The sequence below is a fragment of the Sapajus apella genome, unplaced genomic scaffold, assembly GCF_009761245.1.
Source record: "Sapajus apella isolate SASKATOON/1434 unplaced genomic scaffold, GSC_monkey_1.0 scaffold28, whole genome shotgun sequence".
Classification (NCBI taxonomy): Eukaryota; Metazoa; Chordata; class Mammalia; order Primates; family Cebidae; genus Sapajus; species Sapajus apella.
The window spans coordinates 8,632,487-8,644,943 of NW_022436968.1; the positions used below are offsets into that span (position 1 = coordinate 8,632,487).

At 34.5% G+C, this 12,457-nt stretch overlaps 1 protein-coding gene across 1 annotated transcript in view; it reads right to left on the reverse strand.

The window, feature by feature from the left end:
* ITGAV (integrin subunit alpha V) overlaps positions 1 to 12,457 on the reverse strand; it is a 91,236-nt gene that overhangs the window by 21,090 nt on the left and 57,689 nt on the right. Inside the window, exons 13-17 of the mRNA XM_032292724.1 lie at positions 10,826 to 11,017; positions 8,294 to 8,339; positions 6,079 to 6,186; positions 4,049 to 4,107; positions 2,376 to 2,530 (exon numbers count right to left, since the gene is read on the reverse strand). Of these exons, the coding sequence (XP_032148615.1) occupies positions 2,376 to 2,530; positions 4,049 to 4,107; positions 6,079 to 6,186; positions 8,294 to 8,339; positions 10,826 to 11,017 (560 nt within the window). The remainder of the gene's footprint in view (positions 1 to 2,375; positions 2,531 to 4,048; positions 4,108 to 6,078; positions 6,187 to 8,293; positions 8,340 to 10,825; positions 11,018 to 12,457) is intronic.

The following is a 12,457-nucleotide window of genomic DNA, read 5'->3' on the forward strand; positions in this document are numbered from 1 at the left end:
GTAGTACCACATTATTTTCCAAAGTCTTCAAAACAATTCACACTGCCATCAGCAATGTATAAGAATTCTTAATTCACATCTTGACCAATTAATAGGTATTGGCGGACTTTGTTTAAATGTAAGATTCTATTTCTTCATAGTCATAACATGAGGTATTTGTCTTGTTTCTTAAATCATTAAGTTTTTAAAAAATTTCATCCAAACCCTTTTTCCTACTTAAGAAAGTCATGTTTCCTCTTTAATCTATTCATGTGGTAAATTACATTTTTAGACTTAATGTTAATCCACTCTAGGATACATCCAACTTGGTCTATGTATCTTTTTTCACAAACTGCTAAGATTTATTTGCTTATAATGGCTTAATAATTTTCCATCTATTGTAAGACTGGAATGAGATTCTCCCTTCTGGTTATATTCTCAACCAGTCCAGGAACCAATTACACTAGTTTCCCAGATTGACACTGAAATATTTTGTTTTTCTATTCTTTCAAAGAGTTTATTTAAAATTGAGATGTCTTCTTCTTGAATGTTTGGTAGATATCACTTATAAAACCATCTGGGCTTTGTCTTTTTGTACAGATTAACTGTCAATTCTATTTATTAAGTGTTTAGGGGATTTTTCCGGCTATTTCTTCTCATGGGAGTTGTATTGTTTTTCTAAGAATTTCCATGTTTTGTCTAAAAGTTTTTTATGTGCTGGCCCAAGGTTATTCTTAATATTCTGTTAATTCCTCCCTTATCTGTAATGTCCCTTTTCAATTCTTAATTTTGTAGTGTTTTCTTCTTATCTTCATTTATTCTTATCTTTCATTAAAATTAAGCAACATTTAAGACTATACATTTATCTTTACATTCTACTGTTGTGATAGCCTATACATTTTGCTATGTTGTATTTTCACTATGATTCAGTTACAAGTAAATTTCCATTATGATCTTGTTTTTGACCCACAAGTTATTTAAAATAACCCTTCCCAATTCCTAGTTGATCCTTTTGCTACGGACTTCTAACAACTCCACTGTGATAGCATGTATTCTATAATGTCACTTTCTAAAATTTGTTTATACTTCCTTTATGGCTTATGCATGGTCAGTTTTTATATTCTTTAATTGCTGGGTATAGGTTCTATACAGGCCTGTTAAATCAAGTCCATTAATCATGTTGTTGTCTGTTTACTGATGTTTTTTGTCTTGCTTTGTTTTTTCCTTTAAAAAAAAATAAGAGTCTCATTATGTTGCCCAGGCTGGTCTCAAACTTGGCCTCAAGTGATCCTCCTGCTTTGGCCTCCCAAAGTGCTGAGATTATAAGCTTGAGCTACTGTGCCCTGCCTCTTCATTTCCTTAAACATTTTATACAAATTTGGACTCTGTAACTAATCTTTGCAGGTCTAAAATCTGTTGCTTCTTGTAGTGGCTTCTGTGTGTGTGTGTGTGTGTGTGTGTGTGTGTGTGTGTGTGTGTGTGTTTGTGTGTGTGTGTTTAATGAATTCATATTTGATCAAACTTAACCTGTGGAAATCCTGGGACCCATATTGGATTGCTCCTCTTCAGCAAGATTTTACATTTGGCTCTTGCTGGAATCAGGATGCACCCCTGTCCTGAGAACACTTAGCAATATACAACTGTTTGAATTCCTATGCAATTACCATCCAACCTCTCCCCAGACTGCATCCTTGCCAGCAACTCTAGCTCACAGATTTGCTTACAACTCACAATTCAGATTTTTGCCATTGGAGTTTTTTACTTGAATGCTTATTTTATTTTTAAAAATTAATTAATTAATTTTTTTTTTGAGATGGGGTCTCACTCTGTCACCTAGGCTGGAGTGCAGTGGCGCAATCTCAGCTCACTGCAACCTCCATTTCCCAGGTTCAAGTGATTCTCCTGCCTCAGCCTCCCGATTAGCTGGAATAACTGGCACCTGCTACCATACCCAACCAATGTTTCTATTTGTACTAGAGACAGGGTTTCACCATGTTGGCTAGGCTGGTCTTGAACTCCTGACCTCATGATCTGCCCAGCTCGACCTCCCAAAGTGCTGGGATTGCAGGCGTGAATCACCATGACTGGCTGATTGCTTTTTTTTTGTGGACTCTGGAGATTTATTTTACTTTCTTGAGAGTCCAGTTACATTTAAGAAATACATTTATCATAATTTGTTCAGTAGAATTGTTGTAGAAAGGCCATTTGGAATATCCAATCTGTCAGAAGTAGAAGTCCACCGTTCAGGTTTGACACTTTATAAAGCTAAATTTCCTTTGCGTATTTTCTGTTTCTCCTTTTATTCGAACACTAATTTACAGAAAGTGAAATCATTTAGATGAAAAAGAAAAACTATCACTAAAAAGGAACAATGTAGTAGAAAAGTTATCTCTTACTCGCAGATATGCGATCAATTCCTCACACTGCATCAGTCCCCCCCTTGAAATAGTCATGTTCTTCGAGTGACTTGGGGACCTGCTGTGGAGAAACAGTGCACGTCGAATTGCTCCCTTTTGCTTGAGTTTATCCAGAAGAAGTTCCACCTGGAAATCTATGTAAACCAAAGGATTTATAACCAACATATTCTTTACAGACACCTATCTATCCTAGATATCTAGAGTTTTCATGTAAACAGAGATCTTTATTCCTTAAGAAGTAAATTGCTTCTAATTAAAATGTCAGTACAATGTAATGAGACAACATATTAACTCTGAAAAAAATATTTAATAGTAATTAATTAATCCAACTTTCCCCAGAGTAATGTCAGAAATAATTCCAAAATATGATGGTAGTAAACCAATGATCAGACAGGAGAAATGTTATCTTTTAATTTAAGCTGAGAGGAGGAAGTTCAAAGGATGAAACGTGAATTAAGACTTCTACCATAAATTCAAGTAGCAAGACTCTTGTTTATTTTGATTAAGAAGTATTTGCTAATATGTACTCATGCAATCATATTAAACACTATGATGAATGAACAGTTTGCCCAACTTGAAACTCCTGCTTCCAGTGAAGCTATCATATCAAACTGTCAGATGAATATGCCTTCAGAAAACAAGTGATCAGAGTTAAATACATCAAGAATCGTTTTAAAATAAACATGTAGCAATTAGGATTACTGCCTTATAAGATTGAGTTCTTTAAGTAGTTTAAGAGAGTGCAAATCTTTAAAACCACAAGTCGAATTGTGAGTTTCTCTAAACATTGACCTTTATTTCAAATTTGGGTGAAAACCCAGGGTTATTTTGCTGCATGTTCTGTTCTACTCAGCCACATTGATCTCCATGCTGTTTCTCAAACACTGAGCACATTTCTTGCTTCAGGGCTTCTGAAACTGCCAGTTCCTCTGTGTGAAACACTCCTCCATATATCCCATAGTTATCTCATTTCCTTCAGGTCTCTACTGAAAAGTTGTCTTCTAGGGAGACCTTGCTTGGCAGCCCTATGTAAACTTTCACACACAAACACACACCCAACAGTTTCAGTTTCTTCTCTGCTTTGTTATTATTCCTTACCACTCGTCATTAACATGCTGACAAGCCTTGACAATAATTATTTAACACTCCTATCTTGCTCTCAGGACCACATCAACCATTTTAGGAAAAGGAGAGTAGAGTGTGCTGTGTGAATTAAATTGCTTGACAAAGACATTTTCTCCCCCTTCTCACTATTTCCAAACCACCTCTACTCCTGAGATTGCTGGGGACTGCCCCAAGACATAAAATACAGACTTATCAGCAGATCACCTTCTTGTAAACAATAATATTCATATTTCTAACACAGTTCACTATCTCACATTTGTAACTGCTTAACCTTCTAAAGGTCACATGTTTACCATTCCGTGGACTATTTAGCTTATAATGTCCATAAATAATTGTATTATTTTGAATTAGCTTAAGAATTACCAGAGATTACAATTATGCTGAAATCTTGAATGTCTTTAAGCATAAGCATTCAAATAAAAAATTATAGTAACAATTCAAGTAACTACTGGAATATCCTAAAATATTTTTTAAGTGCTGTGTATGCAATATCATTAAAGTAATTTGATTTTTCATGGAATACTTACTAAGTTTCCTGGGAAGTGCTCCTTTGCCATCTGCCTTTAAGCAGAACCTAACATTAAAACTGTGGAAAAATAAAACATACATAAATCTTATAATCCAGTTTAGATATATTTCTTTATTATAATACACATCTCATATTTCTAATAATTTATATTGTAAAGCCTAAATCTTTCTTCATGTCTTAATATTATTATAAAAACAGGAAACTATACATACTAACCTACTAACCTAACTCATCCTTCAGTAATTTAAGGACATTTCCTTTCATGGTACCTTGATGAGAAAAAGAAAAAGAACTTCCTAACTTCCTCTCAACTTACAGAACCTGTTGATAAATCTAAATAAGGGTAGTGACAGTTCACATTTTAAAACCTGTTTAATTGACAAACGAACCTACCATAGCTTCCTTTAATTAGCAATCTCCTTCAGAGTAGTGTTTTTCACAATTTATTAGCAGGTTTTGAAATCAATCTAATGGGTTGTGTTCAGCATTTTAAGAAAAAATGTTTTAAACTGACTAAGGTATCAAAGGTAAGGATGATTTTCTGAAACACTTAATTTAATCACTTACATGTGTTTACTGGGTTATACTGCAAAATGTCCATCTTACTATGTGTCATAGTCAAAAATCATATGAAAGTTACAGCTCTAGTTAGTGCATTTGAGGCCTTTGAATCACTAGCATAATTATAAGCAGATTAATGGCAACTTCACAGAGGCATGCAGGGTAGAAAAGGAGTAAAATTAACAGCAAAATCTTGAAAACAACTTCACTGTCAATAAAAATGAAGACCAAATATTACTGAATTTTTAATGTAATCCAATTAAAGAAATTACAATTTCAAAATTTTAATAACTATAACAATAATTCAAAAAAAATTTTTTTAATTCAGAAAAAAATATCTTTAATTGGCTCTTTTGAAGTAAAATTTTTCTAGGTACCAATCATTTTCTCTTTCTCTGCAATTTTTCTTTGTAAGTAAGGAACATGAACAGTGTTTCCAAAAGTGTGAACTCATGAATGGCTACTCATGGTGATTTTAGTAGTATATGGGTCAAGATTTTTCATTAGTTTTATATTTATATTGATACGTATGAGAAAGATACTGGTTTCTACATTTTGCTTTTAAATACTGTGGAGTAAAGCATGAGACAATTTAAAGAACATCTATAATGAAAATAGAGCAAAAAATTATTAAAGTAGCATACAAATGACAAAGATGAGAGAAAGAATGGAGTAGAGAAGAATTCAGATATTTAACTTATAAAAAATATTATATTTTTCTTTGGAAACAAGTAAAGGACTAAGTAGAAAATTAATATATTAAAGCAAAATAATTTTTTTCATACAGCTATTCACAGATATTAAATCTGAAAAACAAGATGTCTTTTAAAAATGTAAATGTTCACGGGGCTGTTTAGAATTACATATAAATGAACTGAGATCTTATTAGCTTTTCTTTCTTTTTGAAAATATTCATTGATCATGCATGACTTTTTAAAAATTAATTTCATGCTAATTTATAGAGCATCTTTACAGCCTTTAGATATCTTTTTTGAAGCACTATTCCTAATAATCCAATTTATAACATAAAAATAGAGTATACGGCCAAGTTCGGTCATGCATACCTGTAACCCTAGCACTTTGGGAATATGAGGCAGGATGACTGCTTGAGCACAGCAGTCTTCGAGACTAGCCTGAGCAATATAGGGAGATCCCATCTCTACAAAAAAATTTAAAAAATTAGGTAGGTATGGTGGAATGCGCCTGTAGTCCTAGCTACTAGAGAGGCCAAGGTGGAAGTATCACTTAAGCCTGGAAGGCCAAGGCTACAGTGAGCAGAGGTTGTGCCAGTGCACTCCAGCCTGGGCAACAGAGCTAGAACTTGCCTCAAATAAAAAAGAAAAGGAAAAACAGTATACTTATGAAAACTGTATTAGCAATATTTCAGCCCTACCACTTTCATTTTCAATTGCTCTTACAATGCCTGAACAATCATCACAATAACTATTATTAAACAAATATCCTTACCAGGAAACTTTGAGAGCTGTCCCAGGCAGTGGGCAGGTTTTATTGTCTTGATTTAAAATACTAGGGTACACTTCAAGGCCAGCATTTACAGTGATAACTGGTCTGGCCCTAGAAGGGAAAAAAAGATGAAGAAAAAAGTTATTTAAAAAGTTAGGTTGATCTAAATATCTGTGGTTCATATTCACTACATATGTAGTGCAATGTCTACAAAAAGCATTGTTTATAATGGTAAAAGGAACAGAAACAACATAAATGTAGGTGATCAACTGTGTTAGCTGCCCAGAACTGTACTAATTTTAGCACAGAAGCTCCAGCATCCTGAGAAATCGCTCAGTTCCAGGCAAAGTGGGACAATGGCTGGCCTACGTGAATTCAGTCACTAAAGCAGAATGGCTAAATAAGTTATGAGATATCTACCGAATTCATTGCACTGCAATGGAGAAAATGAGTGCCATGAAGTCCAACTGTGCTGATGTGGGATGATCAATAAGACATAACCAATGGTTTTAGCGGGAGAGAAAAAAAAAAAACCCAAATGTACAAAGGATGCCTACTGATATATGTACATACACACATAATATGGTTTTTTATTTCTAATAGAAGAAACAAATAAATATTAGCTGGTGTGAGGGAAAACATTTTTTATCGTATACCCTTTGTGTACTGTTTGCATTTTTACCACATGCATTATATCATTAACAGCAATTTTAAAAACTAAAAATAATAAAATAAATACAGTTTTCCTGAGTTTAGACACACAGGTTTAAATAGTATACAAAAATACAGCAGGCTCAAGTCAATCAATGTGCCTGTCTCAAAATAATAAATCTCTGAAATCTGTTAAGAATTGTATAGTTACAATTAAGTTGACCCATCACAAACTCTTACACAGCACTAATGTTAGTGTTCCTACCATGTATAAACTCAGACCACAGATATGTGAACATCTTAACTACTTAGGATGCCAACTGATATTCTAAGTCACGAGAAATTGATGAAATACAGAGAATAACTGGAGATACATAAGATATTGAGAAATAGAAATATATGAATTCATGCATATTGCTGTAATAAAAATATTTATTTTGGGTTTCATTACATACTGCCCTTGTGGTCAGAGAATACCAAGACACAAGCACGAAGTTAATTTCCCGCTTCTTAGAGGAAAATGTAAACCGATACAATTTTAGAGAGATTAAAACTACAGGAGAATATCTTTGAACATAATTTAAAATACAAAGACCGGCCAGGTACAGTGGCTCACACCTATAAATCCAGTACTTTGGAAGGCTGAGGCTGGTGGATCACTTGAGCCAGGAGTTCAAGACCAGCCTAGGCAAAACGGCAAGACCCTGTCTCTACCAAAAATACATAAAACTAGGTGGTGGTGCATGCCTGTAGTCCCAGCATACTACAAAGGGTGAGGCATGAGAATCACTTGGAACTAGGAGGCAGAAGTGGCAGTGAGCTAAGACTGTGCCACTGTACTCCAGACTGGGTGATGAAAAAAAAAAAGTTAGAAATTCTAGTATAGCACAATAAAATGACTATAATTAACAATAATTTATTGTACATTTCAAAATAGCTGGCTGGGCACAGTGGCCCATGCCTGTAATCCCAGCACTTTGGGAGGCTTAGGTGGGTGAATCACATCAGGCCAGGAGTTCAGGACCAGCTTGATCAATATGGCAAAACCCTGTCTCTACTAAAAATACAAAAATTAGCTGGTGTGGTGGCATGTGCCTGTAACCCCAGCTACTTGGGAGGCTGAGTCATAAGAATCGCTTGAATCCAGGTGGCGGAGGTTCCAGTGAACTGAGATGCTTCCATTGCACTGAAACTCTGTCTCCAAAAAACAAAACAAAACAAGACAAAACAAAACAAAAAAAGAGCTAGAGGAGAGGCTAGAAGAGAGGCTTCTGAATGTTGCCAACACAAATAAATTGTAAATGTTCAAGATGATGCATATCCTAATTACTCTGATTTGATCATTACATTGTATGAATGTATCAAAATATCAAATGTACCCCATATGTACAATTATTATGTAACAATCAAAATAATACTATTTGCCTGCAGCAAATCATGAATAGAAAGAACAAATTTCATCATTATTTCAAAAAAATTAAACTAAAATTCAAACACTGACACTTAACTAAAAAACATTCAAATAATTCAGAATATTCCTATATTACAGGATACAGAAAATGCTTACCTGTATAAGATAGCTCGATCTACACCAAAAGCTCCTACAATTAAGTCTTAAGAAAGAGTGGAAAAATATGTCAATAATAATGGTTTTTAAAATGTATATACCATTCTATGAAATTTTCAGTGAACATAAAAAGACTTGAACATAGTCTCAAAACTATTCATTAAGAGGTTGTAAGACATCATATAAAAGGCTAAAATATATGAAAATGTAAACAAACTACCATCAGTGGGAAACGCTTATCATAAACTAGGCTTTCATCTAGGTGGATATAAATCTTTTAAATAAATATTTAGTAAAAAGTAGCAATGATAAGTGTATACCTGCCAAACATCCATACTGCCAAAGGAAAAAGCTTTATAGATGCCTGTGGATTTTACAATCTTATTATAAAATTTCTTTTCTATTTCCTATATATGTGTGTGTGTGTGTTTGTATAAAATATGATAGCAGATAGCATTCAAATCAGCAATTAGTTTTATTATGCCATTAGTTTTCATATGCCACTGGTTCAACTGGTTCACGATTCAGAAAAAGTCAAATGAGAGCTCTATCTCACATTATACTCAAGCTAAATTTGAGGAAGTCCTTTCTAAACAGAAAAGCAAATGAAAAAACATAAAAACAGATTTGATTACATAAGAGTTGGAAACTTGATGCCCAAAATGCAAATGTGACAAACTAGAAAATATGTACAAGAATTAAGAAGTTAATATTCTCAACATTTAAGGGATTGTGAAAGTTTAAAAAAAATGAATGAATGAAAGAAAAGAGAAATACTATCCCAGTAGTAAAGAAGAAAAAAAAGGCACAAAAAGGAAATTCACACTATATATATATATATATATACACACACACACACATATATATACATATATATACACACACACACACAAATGAAAATGCTTATTTTTACTAATAATCTATGTATAGTTAAGAATCAACCTCATGCCTTATTTCTAGAATTACAAACTGTTAGTTAAAATACACTGTCCACCTGTTATACAGTTAAAAATTACTATAAAAGAGGCACAGGTGTGGGGAAACGATGACTCATTTATTGCTGGTGGGTGCTTTAAAAAGTTGACACAAACCTTCTTGTGGAGGGAGTGGTATGGTAACTTGACCATGTGTATCAACAACCTTAGAAAAAAAGTGCACCCCCTTGACACAGCAATTCTTGAATTTTGTCCTAATGACATAACCAGAGATATGCACAAGAATCATACAAAAAGATAAAAATGCCACAAAATAAGGCAAATAAGATATTATAAAGGTATTTGTTATAAAAGGAAACACAAAATCTGTTTTAGAAAAATAATAAAGTGAAGAAATGTTTCTGAAACTGAGTAAAACACACTATGAACAGCACACAAAAGTATGATTCCTTTTTTAAAAAAATGTATGACTATATAGAAAAAAATAGAAAAGATATGTTTTGATGTATTTTCTAAAAGTTCTATAATAAATATACTGCATTTATAACAAAAAACTCTTTAATACTAATTTATGAGAATTAACTTCATGTCTTATTTCTGGAAATACATCACCATACTTGTATATTGAGCTCATATTAAGTATTTCAACAACAAAGGTCATCTAAAATTTCTACACTGTATTTCATTTAAATAAAAGATCTATTTTGATTCTAGGTCCATTTGTAATACTCCAAAGCGTATATGAACCAGAAAAAGGTCTTGCTTGCCCTATTGGACCCATTCAGTGGGCAACCTGAGGCAAGCTGCCTTTCTCAGTCTCTTTTCACATTCAGAAATGGTATAATAATAAGCTATAAAAATGAGCTTATATTAACTCACATATTAATGGGAGAATTAAATAAAATAATATACTTAATGAAGGCCGGGTGCGGTGGCTCATGCCTGTATTCCCAGCACTTTGGGAGGCCATGGCAGGCGGGTTGCTTGAACTCATGAGTTTGAGACCAGCCTGGGCAACATGGCAAAAACCACTCTTTATAAAATATACAAATATTAGTCAGGCATGGTGGTGCGTGCCTGTAGTCTTAGCTACTCAGGAGGCTGAGGTGGGAGGATGGCTTGATCCCAGGAGGTAGAGGCTGCAATGAGCCAAGATTGTGCCACTGCACTCCAGGCTGGGCAAAAGAACCATACCTTGTCTTAAAAAAAAAAAAAAAAAAAAAAAAATCACAACTTTTAGTCAAGTCCATAAACTCTATGTAATTTAAAACAAATAACAAAAAAGATAGCTAACAATAAAACAGCTTAGAATGAGCATTTAGTTTTTGTTTATAGCTTTAGTAATATTCTTCTCTAACATGTTATTAAAGACTTCAGGAGAAACTCAGAGTGTACTGTACACTCTCAGGAAAGAAAGCTGACTTTTCTTCATATCCCCTTCAGTTATGGGAAAGGTGCCTTGAATATTTTAGAGGTTTGATCAACACATGAAATATTGAATTGCAAAAATTTATAATACAAATCAAGAACAGTAACTAACACTTTTTGCTATTAGGACTGAAAAATCTAAGGGCTCTATGTATTGATAAAAAAGCACCTGGATATCCATTTTTGTCTATATCGGTGGCTCCTTTCATCGCATAGCCAAAGCTTGGTGGCATGCTTCGAGCAGCCCACTGCCCTTCAAGGATTTGAGATGGGATTGTGTTCAAGCCTGTTGATCTTCCATTGAAGATATAAACAATTCCTTTTTTATCTTCACCCCCATATGGAGCAGCAATTGCAATATCTGTGGGGAAAAAAAGGAGGGGGAAGGAGAATGACAGAAGTAAAAAGGAGGAGAAGAAAGGGAAGAATGAGGGAGGAACGAGAGAAGGGGGTAAGAGGGCAAGAATGAAGAGAAGAAAGTTTCAGTACTTACAATTATTTTTACAGATCTTAATATTTATAGAACCCATTTATCATGATAAACATTAATTCAAAGTTCAGTAGGGTACTCTTTATCCACAAGCAATAATCTAATTCAAGGAAACTCAGGCAAAACTGTATAGAAAGGACGCTAATTAAGAGAGAATTTGGCTCTGATCTTAAATCACTTAAGCTTCTGGACTACAAATGTTTCCTCTTTAAAACTAGGGTGTAGGGGATGGATGGAGGACACATCAAAAGATTCATCTAAAGTTTATTTTCACTCTCAAAATTCTAGTTGATTTATTTGTGGATGGTATTGTTTTTCTTAATAGAGGCCAATCTGCTCAGAAATTTGAAAGTTGTGACTTCATCTTGATCTTGCTCAATTTACACCGAAATAAGATAAATGACAATGTCTTAAATTCTTTAAAAAAACTTCAAACACCAAATGATCTTTTCTACCTCTAAAGTATATTACCAATCTGCCCCTTCTCTCTCTACTGCTGCGGTGACCACCCTAAACAAGTCATTGCCATATTCTGCGCTTAAGCAGCCTTTTAAGTGGCCTCTCACTTCTACTCTTGGCCCTATAACTTTCTCTTCCAAAGGGCCAAACAGTCACCATATCATGTCACACCTACCCCCTTCTTAAAATCCTTCAATTAGTTCCCAAAGCATTTAGAGTAAGTTCTAAACCCTACCTGGTTGTCCACTGTTTACTTTGCAAATCTCATTCCTCTCCCTATCCCCGCCCCCATGCACCACCCCCACCACCATCCAGTTGTTTACCCTTATCCACTCTTTCCAGCAATCCTGGCCATTTTTTCTGTTTCTTAAACACACCAAGCCAGTTGCCAACTCTGGGCTTATATTTGCTGTTCTCTCTGCCTTAAGAGCTTTTGCTCCCGAGCTTTTAAAACTCTATTTGTCCAAATGATCTATCAGATATCATTCTGTCATTAGATCAGATGTCATACCGTCAGCAAGGTCTTCCCTGGCCACCCTATGCAGCAGGGTGCCTTCCTTCTCAACCCCCTACTTTCTCTATTACTCTCTGTATCCCGATACTCTCTATCACACACCTTGCCTTTAAAATCCACCACCTTTATCACTATCTGGATTTCCCCATTGTTTACTTATTCTATGTAGCCATAGAATAAGAAAATAGAACATAAGCTTCATGAGAGCCAGGACATGTCGTACCTTTCCTATCACAGACCCTAGGTACCAGCCATAACAAACTGCCTCAATTCCTTAATGTACATGAGCTGTCTCAGAGCTCCTTAATAAGCCATGCCTCACTGTCTCGTGGCTCCCT